This window comes from Lemur catta, chromosome 7 (genome assembly GCF_020740605.2).
Source record: "Lemur catta isolate mLemCat1 chromosome 7, mLemCat1.pri, whole genome shotgun sequence".
NCBI classification, from domain to species: Eukaryota; Metazoa; Chordata; class Mammalia; order Primates; family Lemuridae; genus Lemur; species Lemur catta.
The window spans coordinates 95,291,926-95,313,520 of record NC_059134.1 but is presented as its reverse complement, the minus strand read 5'-3'; the positions used below and the strand labels follow the sequence as shown (position 1 = coordinate 95,313,520).

The following is a 21,595-nucleotide window of genomic DNA, read 5'->3' as shown; positions in this document are numbered from 1 at the left end:
TTCAGTGAAGCTATGTGTTTAGGTACATACCAATTTATAATTGCCATATCTTCCTTCTACTAACCTTTTGCTATTACAAAGAATTTATCTCTGGTAGTACTTCTTGTCTTGAAGTCTAGGTTTGCCTGATATTGGTAAAGAAACTGTTCTTTTGGTCAAGGTTTATGTAGTTTATTCTACTATTTTATTTTTACCATTTTTAGCCTCTTATATGAGATTTTTTTGTAAGGCTTTTACTATTGAGTTCTGTTCTATGTAAACAGGTGAAATTTACTCATTTATTTTTTAAAATAAAATTAATCATTGTCATTATTAAAAAGTCAGAAAACAGTAGATGCTGGCGTGGATGCAGTGAAATGGGAACACTTATATGCTGTTGATGATAGTGTAAACTAGTACAGCCACTGTGAAAGCAGTATGGAGATTCCTCAGAGAACTATTAATAGCAGTAGACCTACCATTCAATCCAGCAATCCAATTACTGGGTATATATCCAAGGAATAGCAGTCATTTTGTGAAAAAGACACCTGCACTCAAATGTTTATTACAGCACAATTCACAATTGCAAAGATATGGAACAAACATAATTGGATAAACAGAATGTAGCATATCCATACCATGGAATTCTACTCAGCTATAAAAAGGAATGGAATAATGTCTTCATCAGAAACTTGGGTGAACTGGAGGCCATTACCTATGTGAAGTGTCTCAGGACTGAAAAAACAAATAGTACATATTCTCAGGTATCAGTGAGAACTAAACAAGAGATATACATGGACATAAAGTAGGGTAATGGACATTGAAAACTAAGAAGGGTGGAGGGATAAAAAGCTACTTATCAGGTACAATGTACACACTCCTGGGGACAGGTACACTGAAAGCCCTGACTTTAGCATAAGTCAATTCATCCCTGTAACAAAAACATTTGTAATCTGTAAATTTTTTGAAATAAAAATAATCATATATTTGGATTTGGATTCACCATCTTTCTATTTGTTTTACATTTATAAATATTGCCTATCATTAATATTCAATTTTACTTACTCCCATATTACCTCTTTCTCATAGTCTTCCTTCTTGCCTGCATTTCCTTTGTACCACTTCAGAGCTTTTTCCTTTTTCCTGAAGATCAGTCTTCAGAGGTCTATAAAGTATCATTTGGCTGGTTATAAAATCTATAAGTATTGTTTTCATTTGGTCAGAATAATCTCTGCATTTTGCCTAAGTTTCTATAAGATTTTAAAATTTATATTCAGTTCTATGTGCGCATACATTTTCAGTTAGCGCCATGAAGATCTATTTCCTTCATCTTCTGGTTTTTACCACTTCTTTTTAAGAAATACATTGTCGGTCTTACTCTTATTTTCTTGAATGCACTGTGTCCTAAATAGTCTTTCTTTCACATTTGGTCTAATTATGCTTTACCTTTTCTATTTATTCTTTTTAAAAATTTTTCTTTATGAAACTTTTAATACCCTATGAATTTACAGCTTAAAGTCTTTCAACAGTTTTAGAAAATTTTCAGATGTATCTTTTCAAATATTTTGGCTACCCTATTCTCTTTCTCTTCTCTTTCTGGAATTATAATTGCATTAAATGTTTGTGAGAGTTTTACATTGTGTCTTGCATACCACTTTTATACTATTTTCTGCATTTACTTTATTGCTCTCAACATTGATCTGCATATTTTTTTCTAATCTTCCTTCTAATTTACTCTCTACTTATCAGTTTCTGATATGCTGTTAAAGCCAATCATTGAATTTTTAATTTCAGTTGTTATATATTTTATTATAGTTTTGTAATTTATCTGTCTTGTGTTTTAATTTTTTGTACATACTAAGCTTATTTTAAAATGCTTGTTTTTTTATCAATCAATCATCTATGTCTGTTTTTATTGCTCTTACCTTTCAATCAGGCCTTGTCTTCTCCTATACTTTGTTATTTTTAAGTGATAGATTTCGTATATAAAAAGCTGTCAGACGTCTCAAGACTTTTTACAATGTTTCCTTATTCAAGAGAGGATTTCCTGTGTTTCTGGCAGACAACTAGGATTACAGACATAAAGATCCCATATAACATTAATTCAATCAATAAATTAGATGAAACAAGCTGGCCTGGATTTTCTTTGAGGACCACTCTATGATCTATTCTCCCTGACTCCAAGAGTAAAGCCTTCAAACGGTCTCAGATGAATGCCTGGCTGTTAAAAAAGGACTCTTCTCCTTGATACGCCTTGAATTTTACTTGTCCCTCAGGGTAAAGCATTTATAGAAAGGTCCTCCCAGCTTTTCAGGCTTTCATTTTTGGCTTTTAGAATTACCCTATACTTTTGGAGAAAAGAGACCCCACATGCAGAGTCTAGCTCTCTGGCTTCCCTTCAAAATATTGGTTCCACAGACCCTTTGTGACTTGTTTATTTTTAAAGTGCTTTCAAACTCATGCATATTACGTTTTCCAGCTCCACTGGTCATTCTTATTGTGGATATTTGGGGTAAAATAAAACATTTTTGCTACATCTGTATTTGACTTGCTAGGTTGGTTATAGACATTGATTATACAGAATTACTGTGGACTATGGCATATTTTCAGGCAACATCTACATCAGTTAATATTTTTAGTGTATCCTTTATTGGAGTAAATAAATTCAGATTTTAGGTTGTGGACATCATCTCTTCTAGCAAACACCTTTGCCTCATAAGCAGAAAACAGTAGTAGTTCTCTGAATTCAGCTGGAAGGGACATAGGGAATGATGCCTTATGCATATATTAGTTCTTCCTCTTGGAGTCATAATTTAATCCATAGTAACTTTGATCACATAAGATAGCTCTTCAGACTTAAAATATATTTGTGCATCTTTTAGCACTTACTGATAAAAGAGGCATAGTGCTTATATCTGCTCTTTAAATCTCATATATAATACATAGGATATTTGGATTTCCTAGATTCAATCCATTTATTATGTAAGTTAAAAACTGTCAACTTTCAATGGATAAAAATATTTAGCTGATTCAGATAGGTATTTATGTGACTCTTTATCTAAAGCCCTTATTACACAGGAGATTCACTATTTAATAACTAAATATTTGATGAGATAAAGATAAGCAATGGAGCCAATGACATCCATAGTCAAGGAAATAACAGCAGAAGTTATTAGGTGCTGTTCCTTTGTTGGAAAAGAACACTTTCTTTCTTGCAGAAACCGCTACTAAATTGAAGTTAGACTAAAATTAAGGATTGAGTTAATTGTCAAAAGATCACTGTGGCTACATCTGACACAGACGTAGACCTTCATCATTAGCTTCTACCTCAACATAAAACTGCAGCACTAACATTACCTATCTTTCCAAAATTTAGAATATCAACTAAGATCCAGGGCTCTCTGTCTTTGAGCTTCACGGCTTCTTAGGTACAGATTATCTAATAGAGTAAAATCCACCTTTACAGGGGACATGGTTGGGGAAGGGAACATGGGTTGCTTCCCCTTCATTCTGGTTTAAATATTGCTTGCCTAACCTAAAAATTTCATAATGTGGAACTCATAATTTATTATTCAATTTACTTTAGAATTTTTCTTTTCACATTACAGCCTTTTCACATCTTGGCATGTGGATACATTTTCTTGGCAATACCCAAGTCTTTTTCCTCTAGGGATTGTTCTAGGGGAGAAAATTGTTCAGAGAGATTACTTCGTCTGAATTTGTTCCAAATATTCTAATTAACTTATGTGTAATGACCTTACAGTCTCTTTCATTTAAAAGACTGATGATGTGAATGGTCATAAACTGTGTCTGCACATATAAATGGAAGAATTATTTCCCTGATAAAATAAACCAAGAAATTTCTGAAAACTCAATTTTTATCCAAAGCTGGAGTATGTATTCAGTTGGTATCTATTCCTATTCCTGTGATGTTTTCTTGTTATATCCTTCATTACTTGTATAAATTTGTGGAAAGTTTAGATTTCCTGGGATGGGATTGGGAAGATAGAGGGAGATACTTTTAATTAGCAAAGCAGTGGTCATAGAGATATGCTATTTGAGTGACTGAAAAACTAAAGATTTTTTTCTTCTATCTGTGAGAAAGTTTTCTTATTGGCTTTCCAAGAAGTTAGATCCCAGCATTTGCCTTGTTAGGTACAGAAGTTAGTAGCTAAGCAGATGAATGTTATGATAAATGCTCAAAGTAAAGTACTTTTTTGGTTGTTTCTCAATCATAATTGAGAAGAGAAAAATTCAGTAACTAAGTTTAGTGTTGATAAGTTCTGTGTTTATTTGTGCCACAAAATAATGTGGCTGGCCATGTTAATTTCCACTAATTAGGTCAATTTTTACATATTCATACAAATATGACATCTCTGTTTTTCTATGAACGAATTTTCTCATCAGGTGAGAATATTCAACTACCTTTGTACAGTAAATATTGACATTATGTTTAAATGACTTGTCTTTATATTTTAGGCATGTGCTTTGGACACTTCCACATCTCTCTGAAAGGATAAGATAATAGGAAGCCTATGTAGATGTGGAAACTGTAGCCACTAGGATCTATTTCTAGATTCACTGATCATCCATATATCACCATGTGTTCCATGATCACACATGGATGCACGAGGAATCTACAATTACAGTCAGTGAAAGAAGCATTGATTTTTCCAGACCAAGAACAAGATCCAAGAAGTGAGTTCTTGAACCAACTGACACACAATGCTCATTGAAAATTCCTGTGATATGTTGAAATATACCTAATGTTTCAAATATCATGTTTTCGTTGGAGAAATCTGAATTAGAAAAATTAAACTAGCAAAAGACAGAAATTAATCAGAATATACAAAGTGTATTTCTTTTAATATGCAGCCTTAAAGGTGCTTACTTTCCATTTTGCCAAAGAAAAAGAGAAATACATGTCATGTTACATGTATAATAGATAAACCAATGGATTATAATCTCAGTTTTTGGGATATGAAATTTTATAAGATGTATTAACAAAGCTGTAGAATTATTTTAGATATATTGAATTAGAGAATTTAAAATTGCATATCATACCAAACATGTTAGAGTGTGAAGGAACAAATGCCTATTATGTTCTGGAAGCAAGATAGGGACTTTTATGTATGAATCTAAAAATTATCCCACCAGATATATTTGTGTGTATATATATATATATATATATATATATATGTGTATGTATATATACACAAACACACACACACACACACACACATATATATAAAGAAAGCATTGCTCAGGGAAGTACCTTGTCTACTGTCATTTAGAAAGCTGTACAAGACTGTAATTTTAAAATACTATACAGAGCATTTTTTCTAACATTGGAATTTATCTTTTAAAATGTCATGTTCTTAAGAAACTATGTTAAATTATTTTTCCTCTAGGGAAGTGTTAACTTATTGTTTTAAGTTGAAAGCCTAGTAATACTATCTTTTAGTTTTTAAACTATTAAATCTTTGATGACTTAAACTTTAGAGGATAGTTTATGTACCCTACTTTTACAAGTAAATATTAATACTTAAATTGTCCAATAGAAGATTTATCCTAGTGAAATCTGTCATTGCTGATTAAAGAGAGGAAAGGCACTAAACCTTGCAGAAAGTGAGGTGTGGAGAAAAGCAGAGAATTGGATACAGACTACTTCATACAGTTATATTTTTTGAGTTATGCCTTTATCAGTCTATAGCTTCAAAATTGACAGAACTCCTGACTTATGTGAATGAGACTTGTACACTGTTCATCACAACTGGTTTCTAGGGAGACCTCAAGCTCTTCATACACATGACGTGCCCCACTGCCAAATCCCTGTAAATGGAATCATCTTGTGTACGTGGGAGGTTTATTAATTCTGTAATTTTCCTCAGCAGTAAATAACCAGAAATTTGGGGTTTGTATCAATACTTGTCCCATTCTTCTCTGTTCTTTAACTTTGTCCCTAATAATCAGATCTAGAAAATTTAGGAAATCAATGATTTCTTCCTTTGGAATTTTTAAAGTTTTCTTTACTAGGATCTGGTCTGTGTTTATTTGTTACGGCTGCCCCACGAAGCCTCCTGTGTATCTATCCCCAGGAACCCTCAGGAGCTTGGGCTCCCAGTACTTCCCCACTGAAAGAAATCTTTCTTAAGAAGATTTTTAAAGAACGCTAGTCTCCTTTAATTATCACATTGATATTCTTATTACTTGTGAACATTCATATATTAACTATAATTTCTCTGTTTCCTGATTTGATCATTCTTTTCTTTCATTTTCTGCCAAGCAGCTTTACCTCTGGTGAAGGGTCCAACTTTTGCCATATTATTCTGCATGCTTCTCATCAAAATCCATCCCAGCACAGGTGAAATTACTACTCACCAATAGTTGGATAGGTAATTCCTAAGATATATAATTTATTTTATGCCCAGAAAGAAATGAATGAGTTATGGGTAAACTTTTCATTTTATCTCGGACTATATCTATAATTCCTTTCAAGTTGACCAAGATCCAGATGATTTTGTCTGATCCAATGTTCACAGTGAAGCATTCAAAAACACTAATAGTAGTTGTCATTTATTGAGCCTTTACTAGGGTCCAGGCACTGTGCTAGGCACTTTACTTTACTGTAATACAAAAATGACCCTAAGAGGTAAGTACTATGGGTATCCTCATTATAAACACAATGACACAGAAGCACAGAGAGGTTTATTAAGTGGCTCAAAGTCACATAGTAAGTGGGGACGGGATTCAGAGTCCAGATTATTCACTACTGTGCTGTGCTTTTTCTCCTGTTGAGAAATGTATAGTCATTATTTGCTCACTGTAATGATCAAATCCCATTTGCCACTGGCTCACATTTTGCAAGGAACAGTGATGATATGGGATATTGTTATTTAATTATAAAAAAGGAAAAATGAAACAAAATTTCAGCAGAGTAGAATAAATTAGGACTGTGTTCATACTATAGACAGTTCCAATGGAAAGGGTTCTGAGACTGGTTCAATCCCGTTATTTTCCAATGAGCAAACTGAGACAGACTTGTGGATTACATTTAGAAAATGACTCAAACCCATGTCTTCTTACACTGAGCTTGGAATTATCATTGAGTTGCTTCTTTTTGGAATCTGGACACTGAAGTTCTATGTTTGAGTATTCTCAGTGTCTAAACACCATTATAAATAAACCCCTGTCCCACTGATATTTTCCTGTGTTTTCACAGTCTATTTTATCCTCCATCACTATCTAGCTTACCCCAAGAATTTTGAAAAAACTACCAGCTGTTAATGTGGTGGGTGGTCATAGCCATGAGTTAAATCAGTTCAGTTCAAAACTTATTGCTAAATATCAGGCTAGTATATATGAGTGTGATAAGAATTGTACTATAGGTGAAGCGGAAATGAAGAGAATTACAGCTTCTGAAAAAGCAGACAATTAGAGTAAAAAATAATGTCTTAAATAATTTTGTAGTTATTTAATACAGTTCAAAGACCAGTCCCTTAATATTTAATGACAGATTCATGAAGACAGAATATCCTTCAAGCCATGAAGTATCAAAGGTATTACAGTGAAGTACCATAGTATTGAGTGAGATATTTCAGAAGAGGTTTATATGACACTTTTACCTGTAGGCCCCAAGGAAAATCATCTGAGGAAAATGCAGTTGTTAAAGGAAGGTCCAGTGTGATTTTTAGAAGAGGAACTCAGTAGCTACTTAGTAAATGTTCATAGTGCGTAAACCACTGTTGAAGGTATGATGGTGAAGATGTGCTCCATGACATCGTGGGTGTGTTCATAGTCCTGTTCACAATTTCATTACAGGTGCTGTTCTACTGAGCTCTCAGCTCTGATACAAGCCTTACAGAAGAGTGAATGGGAGAGAGTAACAATGTGACAGAATTTGTCCTCCTGGGTCTCACTCAGGATCCTGATGTGCAAAAAGCATTATTTGTAATGTTTTTACTCATATATGTTGTGACGATGGTGGGCAACCTGCTCATCGTGGTGACTGTTATCAGCAGCCCCTCCTTAGGCTCCCCAATGTACTTCTTCCTGGCCTCCCTGTCACTCATGGATGCTGCCTATTCCACTGTCATGTCACCCAAATTGCTTGTAGACCTACTCTATGATAAAAGGATGATCTCCTTCCCAGCATGCATGGTCCAGCTGTTTATAGGACACCTGTTTGGTGGAGCTGAGGTCTTCCTCCTTGTGGCAATGGCCTATGATCGCTACGTGGCCATCTGTAAGCCTCTGCACTATTTGACCATCATGAATCGACGGATTTGCATCCTTCTGTTGGTGTTGGCCGGGGTTGGAGGTTTTGTGCATTCTGTGGTTCAAATTGTCTCTGTGTACAGTCTCCCCTTCTGTGGCCCCAATGTCATTGACCACTTCACCTGTGACATGTACCCGTTATTGGAACTTGCATGCACTGACACCTACTTTATAGGTCTCACTGTGGTTGCGAATGGTGGAGCCATCTGCATGGTCATCTTTACCCTTCTACTCATCTCCTATGGAGTCATTCTAAGCTCCCTTAAAAGTTACAGTCAGGAAGGGAGGGCTAAAGCCTTCTCTACCTGCAGCTCCCACATCACCGTGGTTGTCCTCTTTTTTGTTCCCTGTATTTTCATGTATGTTAGACCTGTCTCCAACTTTCCCATTGATAAATCTATGACTGTGTTTTATACAGTTGTCACTCCCATGTTGAATCCTTTAATATACACCTTGAGAAATTCAGACATGAAAAATGCTATGGAAAAACTCTGGTGTAAGAAGTTAACTATAGGTGGAATAAGAATTTTTTCCACACTGTAGTCAATTCAAAGGATTCTCTAGAAATACTTCTCTTTATTTACAGAAAGTCAACAGAAAAGTGGATTAAATTATATTTTGAGATTAGAATCAATCAATAGAAAATTTCTGCAGGATGAATAAAAGGCACAGGTATCACATAGTACAAGTAAAAATAAAACTAAGCTCACTAAGTTTATATTGAAATGGGACTTAGAAGAAAGTGGGTTATTCTTTTCAAAGGAGAAGCAAGCTGTTTTTGAAAATTTACTATCTCTCTCACTTAAGAGAAAGCAATTTGGTTAACATATAGAACATATTTCTAGGGCCAAAACAGTGGATTTTAAGGTTTAATGTTCATTATTCTATCAGCAAAGCGGTTCTCTGTAGCTGTTCTATACATTTTGTCTTAAGATTACTTCTGTTCCTCAGGTGAGTGTCCATCCATTTCCAGTTAGGACATTTGGTTGACAGATGATGTTGGGTATATTTAAAGAAATCGTCAGTAGATAATTTTGTTTCCCGGAATGTGTGACGAAAACATATTCTAGTTCTTGATTACAAGATAGATACTTTACTTGGTTTATTTTTGTGATTTTTCTCACTAGTTATCATGTGCATTTTTGCCATTCTTCTGTGTATAGAGGTAATTTGAAGTTCATAGTATTCTCAGTGTCTTAGTTATGCTGAATGTCCTAGTTCTGTGTGATATTACATACTTGTGTTGTATGTATTGTACTTTTTGGAGGATGTGTAAAGATAGTTAGATTTAAAGAGCTGCCATTATTACATAAAAGACATCTGAATATCAAATGTGAAAAAAATTTCTGCATTTAATTTTTATTTTATCTTATATTACTTTATAATAATCTCTTTTAAATTATAGGTCTTAATTTCTGTATTTCTTTTTAAGAAACATTCTTTTCTTTTGGACAAAACTTCCAAGTTGTATTTGATATTTGGATATTATCTCATCTGAATTTCATTGAAACTTTTAGTGAGTTGATTAGCTATGATCTTCTGCCATTCCCATTAAGTATGTTTGCCATACACAAACCCTCAAGCTCTTCTTTTTACTCTAGTGTCCTCTTGGTTTTGAGAATTTTCAATATATGCTGATTAATTTAAAAAATATTCTTGTTTGTGCAAACTTATATCTTTGCTAATAATAAATGATTTGCTCTTTGATGTTGGATTTCTATTTTTTCACTTAATTGTCTTAAAGTTATTGTCCAGGAAGAGATCCTAGAAATACAGGATGCACTGGAAGGAACAGGTGAGAGGGAGGTCTCACTTCTCTGGGGCATGATTCCTCAGTGAATTTAATTTAAAAGTGGCCTTGGGGATAAACAGTATGAACAACTTGGTGAAGTATTCTGCTGTTTATTAAGTGCCCAGTAATGTCTTTCCTAATCTGGGAGAAGATTTCTCCTTGGATATTAATGTTACCATCGAGATACAAAATATTAATAAAAGCCATTACCTTACGAGACATGAACCATATTAAAACTGTCATACAAATGCTTTAAAAATATGCAAAACAAAGCTCACTTTTCAGATTTTCCAGTTTTGTGCACTATTGACTAAAAGTAGTATAAAATTTTTGTTCAAATTATTTAGATCAGTAAGTGAAGTTTTAATTTGTTTAATTCTTGATACATATTCCTAGCAGCTTTCAAATTTGTTGATTCATCAGTCATATCAACTGTTTATTCTTGAAGCTAACTCTGGATAATTCCATAATCTAAACTGTAAAATGTTTATGAAAGTTGAAGAAAATGGTCATTCTTTGTGCAGGTAAAAAGAGACATATCCCTGTGTGACAAGACATTTATAGCTTCAGTGACTGAGTGTGCCCTTTTCTTTTCTTTTCTTTTCTTCACAGTCACACCTGGATTGATATGGTGGCAATTCTGACTTGTCTGCTATCAAAAGAAGCTGTCATCTTCTAGGAGCAAAATAAAATTGCAGAAACCTGGCTTTGTAAAAAGTGACTGAAGATGAAATAGAAAACCCAGGTAACATATTTACAAAAACTCTTCACTGCTATTATAATACTCACAAAATAGGCTTACTTTGAATGATTTATGTATATTTCTTCAGAAGATTTTATCATTTGCTCTCAAATGTTTTTGGCCAGAATCTCCAAGAATAAGACAGCACATGAATTTCCTTCATTTTATAGAATATTATTAGAATGAGTGCAATGGCCATACTTTTGTCCAAATTTTTTACTAGATTAGTTTAAATGTAAACTGAAATAGAGAAAATGCATAACACAGTACAGCAATATAATGTGACATATATGTGGTCCTCACAATAACTTCTTTTTTTTATTTCAGCATATTATGGGGGTACAAAAGTTTAGGTTACATATATTTCCCTTGCCCTCCCCCCCGAGTCAGAGCTTCAAGCATGTCCGTCCCCTAGATAGTGCACATCGCACTAGATTGCTTTAGGTAAGTTTGAGAACTCGACAGTTATGTATTGTGTATCTTAATACATTAAAGTTAACAGTAAGGATTCCTGTATCTCTTTATAAATTATATGTTGTGTATGTATTTTTAAATGTCCTGGTTATGTGTAGATGTGTTATTTTTGTTTTTTTTTATTTTTGTAAAACATATGTAACGCACTGTTGTGCTACCATCATCACTATCCATCTCCAAAACTTTTCATCATTCCACACCGAAACTGTGTACCTATTAAACAATGCTTCCCCATTCTCCCCTCCCCTTATTCACTGGTAAGCACTGTTGCACTTTCTGTCTGTATGAATAGGACTATTCCAGGTGCCTCGTAAAAGTGAGATCATAACATATTTTTCTTTTGTGTCTGGTTTATTTCGTAGCTCAGTACGTCTTCAATGTTCATCCATATTGTAGCATGTATCACAATTTATTCATTTTTAAGGCTGTTTTTTTAATTGCAGCATATTACAGGGTTACAAATGTTTAGGTTACATATATTGCCTTTGACCCACCCAAGTCAGAGCTTCTAGCATGTCCATCACCCAGACAGTGTGCACTGCACCCATTAGCTATGAATATACCCATATCCTCCTCCCCCCTGCCACCTGCCCAACACCTGATGAATATTACTACCATATGTACACTTAAGTGTTGGTCAGTTATTACCAATTTGATTGTGAGTACATGTGGTGCTTGTTTTTCCATTCTTGTGATCCTTCACTTAGTAGACTGGGCTCCAGCTCTATCCAGGGCAATACAAGAGATGCAAGATCACCGTTGCTTTTTGTGGCTGAGTAGAACTCCATGGTATACATATACCACATTTTATTGATCCACTCATGTATTGATGGGCACTTGGGTTGTTTCCGCATTTTTGCAACTGTGATTTGTGCTGCTGTAAACATTCGAGTGCAGATGTCTTTTTTATAGAATGTCTTTTTTTGTCTGGGTAGATGCCCAGTAATGAGATTGCTGGATCAAATGGTAGTTCTACTTTTAGCTCTTTGAGGTAGCTCCATATTACTTTCCACAGAGGTTGTACTAGTTTTCAGTCCACCAGCAGGGTATGAGTGTCCCTATCTCTCTGCATCCACACCAAATATCCCATAGTATATGTATACCAGAATTTGTTTATTAATTTATTAGTTGATGGACATTTGAGTTGTTTCTACCTTTTGACTATTGTGAATACTGCTCCTATGAACATTGGTGTACAAATATTTTTTCCAGTCTCTTATTAATATTCTTTTCTGAATATGCCCAAAATAACATTTTGATATGTAAATTAATAGCCCCTTATTACAAAATGTGGAACCAAGTTCTGGGAAATCGAGTTACTCATTAAATTCATGAATCTGCACTAATGCTTTCTTAGAAAGAGTATTTTCATCTCTGTGGAAATAGAGATTGTGAAATTTGTTAGGTATAATCTCTACAGAACCTGAAGGAAAATGCCAACATCTCTTTCTGCCTATGGGTCAATTGCATGGATATTTTCTCATTTTTAAAGTCTTAGAATGTAGTGAATGAAACTGAACACACCACAGTATGCACTCAGCTGACCCTCTAATTTCCTAAAAGGTCCCTCAGACTAAATTTAGTTTCAATGATAAATTTCAAAGAGGGAAGCAAGGTATGGAGAAACACAGTGAATTTCCACACAGTAATGTGAGTGGGAATAGAAAGGACAACCTCTATAACTATGCACAATAATGATGAATCCATCCATCCTGTAGGGAATGTTTCTCTGGATAGAGAGGAGAGTGGACTTGGAGAAATTTATATAATATCAATTGCAAAAATGTGGCACTAAAATTATATGGGGAAACAAATAATAGTAAGTAGTATTTTGAATTTATTTAGTGTTTATTATTTGCCAAAAAATTTTGGTGAGCTTTATTTGCATTGTCCTATTTAATCCTTAAAACTACTCTCCATGTTAGGTGCTATTATAATTCTCATTACACAGATGATGCTGTTGAATAATTTATCCAAAGACACCCATTTGGTGTATATGGATTCTGAAGCTCAAATTCCAAACCAGAATTTGGAACCTGAGCTCTCTGAAACTATAAATGCAGGCATACCAGCCCACCCTTGCAAAATTACAAAGCAGAACAAAACAAAACTAACCATGACTGTATATGAGATTGGCAATTCACCTTCTCAGATTATTGTTTTCTTTATTTGTCAGAAAAGTCCACGCAGGTTTTAGAGGTAGCATTTTTACTTTATTGTGAAGATATTAACTTGGAAACGTGATATTACATTAAAGTTTATCTTGTTCAGAAAACAATCTGATGAACCAATTAGATGTTTGTTAGCACCTGAAATTCCTCCTGCATCATATCTATTGGTCAATGCTCAATTATTGAAAACAGATATTGTTTACATAGGAAACAGTTTTTACTGTAAAGAGAGTTAAATAGAAACATTTAGGTATTGATTGTGATCATATGTGTCAATAGGGTCTTGATGAAAACTAAAAACTCACATACTGTATAAGTGATTTATTTTTATCTTATGTTGAGTTTGGCATAGGATAGATCTGCTTGATTTATGTTATTTTAATTGTCATGTGGGATACTCACCATGGATAAACATTTTTTGAGCATTTGTTAATGACTTATTTGTTCTCATTGAATATGTTAAGAGATTTGTCTATAAATTTCCAATTTAGAGTAAAACATAGATTACATATTTAGAATAGCATCATTTCTGCCAGAAAAGAAATAAAGTACCTTCAGTAACCATCACTTAATCAGGTTCGTAAATGTTTCTTATAAAGATAATTTAAAATTAACTATTGTTTGACGATCTGGGTATATATCCATGTATGGGATTAAAGACTACCTTTAATGATTAAAAAAAAAAAGAAAGAAATTTGCAGATTCTTACAAATGTTTGAATCAGATATATTTTTTTCATAAAACACAACATTGATAAAGTATAGAATTTTATATCATTCAGATGGATTGATAATTTTTGATAGTTCAGAGTAATAATAATGCTACTAAGAACATTTTTAATAGTGAAATATTGCCTGAGAACTTACAGTGTTATACACAAGTAAGTCTTCTAAGTGCTTAAGAGGTGAGCAAGAGACATCCTCCCACTGGAAGTTATCTCTTGAATGCTCAGACAGCTCCTATGAACAGTGAGTATTTATTTTCCATTATAAATGCAGATATAGCTTCATAAGTGTGAGTGAGGACATTTAATTATGTATATATGCAATTAAAAATCAGAAGCCCCAAAGATGGAAATTATTCATTAGGCAGCTGCTCTTTCCTATTGATCTATCCTAAAATTTAAATTTGAATTTTTATCTTTACCCAGGAATATAACGATTCCTAGAAGCAAGTGTTGGTACTAATGCTGTTACCTTCCAGACCACCACCTGATTGACAGCTTCAGGAATCTGAAATCCTTCTATTCTCAACTCATTCAAACCCCTCAAAAAAAAATGCTTGCCCATTTTAAAGCCTATTTCATTCAGCTTATGGCGTTTGCTGGTTTCTATCTGCCTTTTCACAGTTATCTCTTATTTTCTTTCTGTGTACAGTTTTGTTCTCCCTCTCATGCTAGAGTGTAACTGGGCTCACCTAGAGGCATAAAGGATAGAATGATCTCCTGACCTTCACAAATGACCATCAACAAATGTAGACACTAGAATGGAGCATATTTGAAATAATCCTGCTAATACAAAGTTGCACATGTTATACATAAAATTGGCCCTGGTTCACATCTGAAAGGCCTGGCACTTTATTTACTTTGCTGAAGGTAGAATGAATGTCTTGTATTCAGCATGAACTCAGATAGCCATGAATTAATGAGAAAAATAACTCATGTATTGATTATCTTAATAATCAAAAAACCTTTAGCACATGCTAAATCAGGTTGATTAATATAAAAACAATCTACCAGCAAAAATGATATCATGTCATTTAGGATAAAGGTACCAATGATAAGAATGCAGAAACTCATATCTAGAAAAATCATTAAATTTCCAATAAGGAATATAAGGCAGGACATGATTTTCCCAAGATGACTAAGATCAAAATCAACTAATATTTCCAGATTTTTAGCATTCTTTCTAGTATACCAGTATTTTGCCCAAAATGTTTATTTTTGACATACTGAATTGATCATGGTTAAAACATAATATATTCCAAACCAATTGAAAAGTGGGGTAAGTGTGCAGTGCCCATCCACTTTGAATGGTATTACCCATTTTTTTCCCTTTAACAGTCTAGGTTGCAATAAATGGCAATTCAGTTTTTGTGTGTTTGTCTGTCTGTATGTGTATGTATATATTTTTTCAAATAAAACATTGCCTTCATTGTACTTTCATGGCTCGTAAGAATTTAATACAAGTATTTCCATTTACTTGCTCTCTCATGAGCTTTGAAATTCACTTTAATTAAATAAAGTATAATAAGTATTCAATGAGCACTCACGACATGCCTGGTTTTTTCATTGCTGTGAGTTATTCCTAGATTGTAGCAGCTGTTAGTAAAGTATTTGACAAAGGCAAATATCTGAACATCAGCCTATAGTTTTATGTTCCACGTACTGGGTATTACTTTATATCTGTACATAAGTAAAGCCAAAACATATGAGATTGTTCGCATGATAGATTTTAGAGAGCCAAGAAACGTTCAAGCAAAAAACATGTTATCGAAAACGCAGTCATTGTGAGAGGTACTCTGGAGAAAGAAGCTGTCCTGATTTCAGTAGATCATCTCAGATATATCTGCTCCTATATACCTTCCAGTTACAATGCTGAAGTATCATCACTGCAGCTGAACCAAGAAATTTGTGAAAATGCAGAGGGTAGTTGAGGAAGGACGTTCCACACACGTATTTTCTAATGAGCTGCCCTGTGTGAGGCCCTGCAGGGAACACTGTTGACTAAGGCTTTACACTTTTGACATACAGCTTGGGATCATCTCAAATTCATTATCCGCCCTTTTGTTTGCAGGCTCTGACACCTGAGTTCAACACCTTTAGAAGAACATGGGAAAGAGGAACAATGTGACTGAATTTATCCTCCTGGGGCTCACACAGAACCCTGAGGGGCGGAAAGTTCTGTTTGTCGTGTTCTTACTCATCTACATTGTGACGGTTCTGGGCAACCTGCTCATTGTAGTGACCGTCGCGGCCAGCCCATCCCTGGGTTCCCCCATGTACTTTTTTCTGGCTTATTTTTCATTTATAGATACTGTCTATTCGACCGCCATTGCTCCCAAAACGATCACGGACTTGCTTTCTGAGCAAATGACCATCTCCTTTCAGGCTTGTATGACTCAAGTGTTTATAGTTCATTTATTTGCTGGTGCAGAAGTCATTCTTCTGGTAGTGATGGCCTATGACCGCTACGTGGCCATCTGTAAACCGCTTCATTATTTGATCATCATGAATCAGAGGATGTGTGTTCTCATGCTGTTGGTGGCCTGGATTGGAGGCTTTCTTCATTCATTAGTTCAATTTCTTTTTATTTATCAGCTCCCTTTTTGTGGCCCTAATGTCATCAACAACTTCGCATGTGATATGTATCCCTTGTTGGAACTTTCTTGCACCAACACCTACCTCATTGGACTTTCCATGATTGCTAATGGAGGGGCCATTTGTACTGTCACTTTCTTTGTTCTCCTCCTTTCCTATGGGGTCATATTACACTCTCTGAAGGCTCAGAGTTTGGAAGGGAAACGCAAAGCCTTCTACACCTGTGCGTCCCACATCACTGTGGTCATTTTATTCTTTGTCCCCTGTATCTTCCTATATGCAAGGCCCAATTCTACCCTCCCCATTGATAAATTCATGACTGTGGTTTTAACTTTCATAACTCCCATGCTGAACCCCCTGATCTACACCCTGAGGAATGCAGAAATGAAAAACGCCATGAGGAAACTGTGGAGTAAAAATGTGACCTTAGTTGGATGAGGACTGTATCCCTAATGGCAGAACATGACATTCATTTTTTCACAGAAGCAAGGAATACTTTCACTATCAATGACTCCATTTTCTTATCATTCCTTTTGGTTATTTAGCCTATTTATTCTGAAACAGCCATATAAATTAATATTTATTGAAGTGGAATATGCTATATCCCTTAGAGACCAAGAGAATTGCATAGGTAAATTAATCCCTTATAATGTTTATGTAATCATACTGTGTTAAGATTCTTTGGTGAACAACAATTTTTAGTTTTATTTCAAGTTTTTATTTTAAAAAATATTTCCATTTATCTTCTTTCTTTTTTATTTATTTTTAATTGGCAAATAATATTTATATATTTATGTGATACAATGTGATGTTTTGAGCTATGTATCCATTATAGAAAATTTAATCAAGCTAATTAACATATTTATAACTTCATCAACTTATCATTTTTTGTGGTGAGAACATTAAAAATCTATTCTTGTTTGTGGGTTGTGGTACCTCTCTGGCATGTAAAAATATGACCTAATAGAACTTGATCCTTTTAGCTAAGAGATTGATATTTTAGACTTAAAATTTCACATTGTTGAAATGCATTAAACTAATAGTACAAATAAATGTTTTGGTCAAATTAATTGGTTTAAAGATTCACATAATATGTTCATAGGTGAGGATAACTCCATGAGAAATGAAGTTTATCAACTGCATACTGTTACAGAGCCAAGATGTACAGGTAGCATATGATTGATTTGGTATATTATGACCAACTTTTGGATAGAAAAATGTTCAGCCACACTCTATGTATATCTAGATCAACTGGCCTCCTCCAGAAGTTAAAATATGTATTTAAGTCACTCATATCACAGTAGAGTCCATAGAATCTGCCTACATTAAATTAACTCTCTGGGTGCACTTTTTAAAAAGGGAAAAACACTGAATTTTAAACACTTTGGGAACAGATTGTTTTGTTTTGCACAATGAATGCCTTTCTGATTATCTGTAAACTATATGTTCTCATTGACTTTACATAGATCAAAGGTATCTTCTGTGTTTACAATTGCTCTATAGTAGGTTTCAAGAACTGATACTGTGTTACAAAGATAATTTTTAAAGGTTCTTGAATTACATATTGCCTTGTTGAAAAATCAACCCACAGTATATACAATAAAGCAAAAAGTTGTGTTTTTTAATCCTTGTGTCAGTTTATAAGACATTTACTTAGTGCACTTATTAGTGCATTGAGTACTTCAACGGATTGAATGGGTTGAATAAAAGCCAGCCATGAAATTTTATTTATTCTTTAGTGAAGGAAATAGAATGTACTCTAGATTTTTTAATGAAAAAGGAATCCAATATAGGAAATTAGAAACTTCACAATTATTGCAATGGGAGAATCTAGCATATGGATTCTGGAGGAAACAGAGTTGGGATCAAGGATTCACCACCCAAGCCAAGATGCAGGTATGAGGAAACTGAACTCAGGAAGAAAGTCCTCTGCACATATTTCTCAAAGACCTTTCTTGCCATGATTTGTATATAGAAATAATTTTCCCTAAAAACTTACAGTTTTTCTTTTTACAATAACTTATTTAATCCATATAGGGTTTGAATATTCAGGTAAGTTGTGAGGTAGAGATACACTTTGCTTTCTTTTCATAAAAATAATTAAATTTTCCCAGCAAATTTATTGAATAATCATTCACCTTTTCACTATCCTGCAATACGGCCACCTTCATATATATTTACATATCAATTATTCTATTTTCTAGATTTTTATTTTGTTCAATTAATCTAACTACTCATGAGCCAATACTACAATGTCTAAATTATTGTAGTGTTTTAGATTCTGTTGCTGTGTAACAAGTCACCCAAACATTTAGTGGCATAAAACAACAACAATAACTTTATTATTATTTCAGATACTTTCTGTGGGTCATAAATTTGTAATCAACTCAGCTGAGTATTTCTGACTCAGTGTGTCTCATGAGGTTGCAGTCAGGAATAAGCTATTGCTGAAGTCACCTAAAAAGTTTCTTCACTCACGTCTGCACATAGGTTTGAAAGTCTTAAACGGTGGGATAGTGGGCGCTACAATAGCTGGTGCTCCTTGAGTATCTGCCCCTGTCTCCATGTGGTCTCTCAAGTATACTGGCTTCATGGTAATGGGACTATTGACATGGTGGCTCGGTGCTCCAAAAAGCATGTGTCCTAAGAGGGTGAGCCAAGCAGAAGCTGTGTTATTCTTTTCTACTTAACCTTAGAAATAACATATTAATACAATCATTTCTGCCCTATTTGATTCGTCAAGATAGTCATATAGTTTGCACCATGTTCCAATAGAGAGGATGGACCCTATCTCTTCATATGGAAATGGCAATGATCTGGAAGAGCATATACAACATGATACTATATTGCCATAGTCTTCCCTCAGTCACAAAAACATACATCTATTGGTTTACCTATTCATAGATCAAATCTGACCTCTATGTGCTTGAATTCTCAGAAAACTCTCATTTAATATAATATGAAATCCAGAATTACTAATTTGCTTAAGATGAAACATAGTCCAACGCTTACTACAGATTTTGCATTTTGGACAGCTGTTAAACTGGGCAGAGAACACGGTGGAACTGAAAGAGCAGAAATTGGCTTGTAATTCTACCATTTACTAGATAAACCATTCTGGATAAATGAAATGAACTGTTCTAAGCCTTGCCTTTTCTATCTATGAATTGGGAGTAATGTACTCATCTCATAGGGTTATTTTGAGATTAATATAGAAGTTCCTTACAAATAATGAGTGCTCTATGTATATTTCTTTTTAATAGTAAATTTAAAACAGGTTAAAAATGCTGTTTTTAACTGACTTAAGATAAATAAATACAGTCATGTCTCACAAAGATACATTCTGAGAAATGCATCATTAGGTGATGTCATTGTACGAACATCAGAGTATATTTAGATAACCGTAGATGGTCTTGCCTACTACACACCTAGGCTATATGGTAGAGCCTATTGCTCCTAGGCCACAAACCTGTATATCATGTGACTGTGCTGCATACTGTATGCAATTGCAACACAATGCTAAGTATTGATGTATCTAAACATAACTAAACATAGAAAAGGTAAAAATGTGATATTATAATCATAATGGACGCCCATTCCATATGTGCTCTTTATTGATTGAAATACTCCCTTGGCATACACTTGATATATCTTATAATTAAAAATGTATTGGGTTTCTTCTACTGAGTGAAAGTTGTCAGTGATTATAAAAATTAATTGCATTAAACCTATGTGCAATGTTTAAATGTCCTCACATGGTTACCACAACTTTATAAAACTGACATCTAATGTTCTTATTTTATAGAAATATGGAGGATCACAAGATTAAATAACTGTTAATAAATCATAGAACATGTACATAATCCTTGAGCCCAAATGTGCTTACTTCATATCCTATGATATTTTCACTATAGAATATCTTGGGACTAATATTTAATTATGATTTAGTATATAAAATATTTTTGATTATATGATAGAAAAGTGACAATTTATTAGATTAGAAATCATTAGTAGCATTTAAATGCAATTTTTTTATAACATCAAACAGTAAAATTTATCCATAATATAGTTTCACTATTAAAAATCTGTACATTTAGTCCTTGAATCTGGTATCCTCTTTGAAAACTGCTTTAGGAAATGGTTTATAAGGTAAGGTATATGGAAAGAAATTGGGAATCCTTACTCCATTATAGACCAAAGGAAATATTTCTCAGCTAAACCACTTATGTTACTTACAATATTTCTAAATTGAAAACATGTTATTTGAGTATCATGGAGTGAGAAGAACTTTAAGTGTTTATTTTTTTCTGGCTGAGGTCCATATTTTAATCCTTAGTAATGGCAGCTACCCTGCAGTTAGATGACACAATTTTGATAATCGTCTGAAAGGTGAAGGGAGCACCAGACAACATGTCAGAAAAACTCGGTCCTGATATTTCTAAGTGGCCAAAATGAGTACTAGTCCCTTTTCTTCCTCTGTGTGATCAGGCAGTGGGATCATGTGTCACTGAAGAACAGAGCTTAGCTGTGCAGCAAATCTTTGAATGGATAAGACCATGACCTGGATGTGTGCCTGTGGTGCATCAGCTTGGCCTGGCTCCAGTGGAGCTCTGCCCCTGGGAAAACCCAATCACTGCAGGGTGGATGGGAATTCCGTGGTACTGTGATGAGCTCCTCAGTCATTAGAGACACAGCCTCAAAGGGATGCGGTTGGAATGATGAAAGTCTGCACATTGTGGAATTCTGTGCCGTTTGAAAATGGCGCTTTGCCCTCTTGTAGCCCAGGTCCATTACCCAAAGTTCTAGCTGCTCAGGGGGCTGAGGCAGGAGGATTGCTTGAG

At 34.3% G+C, this 21,595-nt stretch overlaps 2 protein-coding genes across 2 annotated transcripts; both read left to right on the top strand.

The window, feature by feature from the left end:
* Positions 1-7,851: 7,851 nt before the first annotated feature.
* LOC123642106 (olfactory receptor 4A5-like) lies at positions 7,852-8,799 on the top strand. The gene has a single exon (XM_045557019.1). It carries the CDS (start codon positions 7,852-7,854, stop codon positions 8,797-8,799), a length of 948 nt encoding a protein of 315 aa, XP_045412975.1.
* A 7,436-nt stretch (positions 8,800-16,235) lies between these two features.
* Positions 16,236-17,192, top strand: LOC123641800 (olfactory receptor 4A15-like). Its single transcript, XM_045556735.1, has one exon. It carries the CDS (start codon positions 16,266-16,268, stop codon positions 17,190-17,192), a length of 927 nt encoding a protein of 308 aa, XP_045412691.1. The 5' UTR covers positions 16,236-16,265.
* The last annotated feature ends 4,403 nt before the right edge of the window (positions 17,193-21,595 follow it).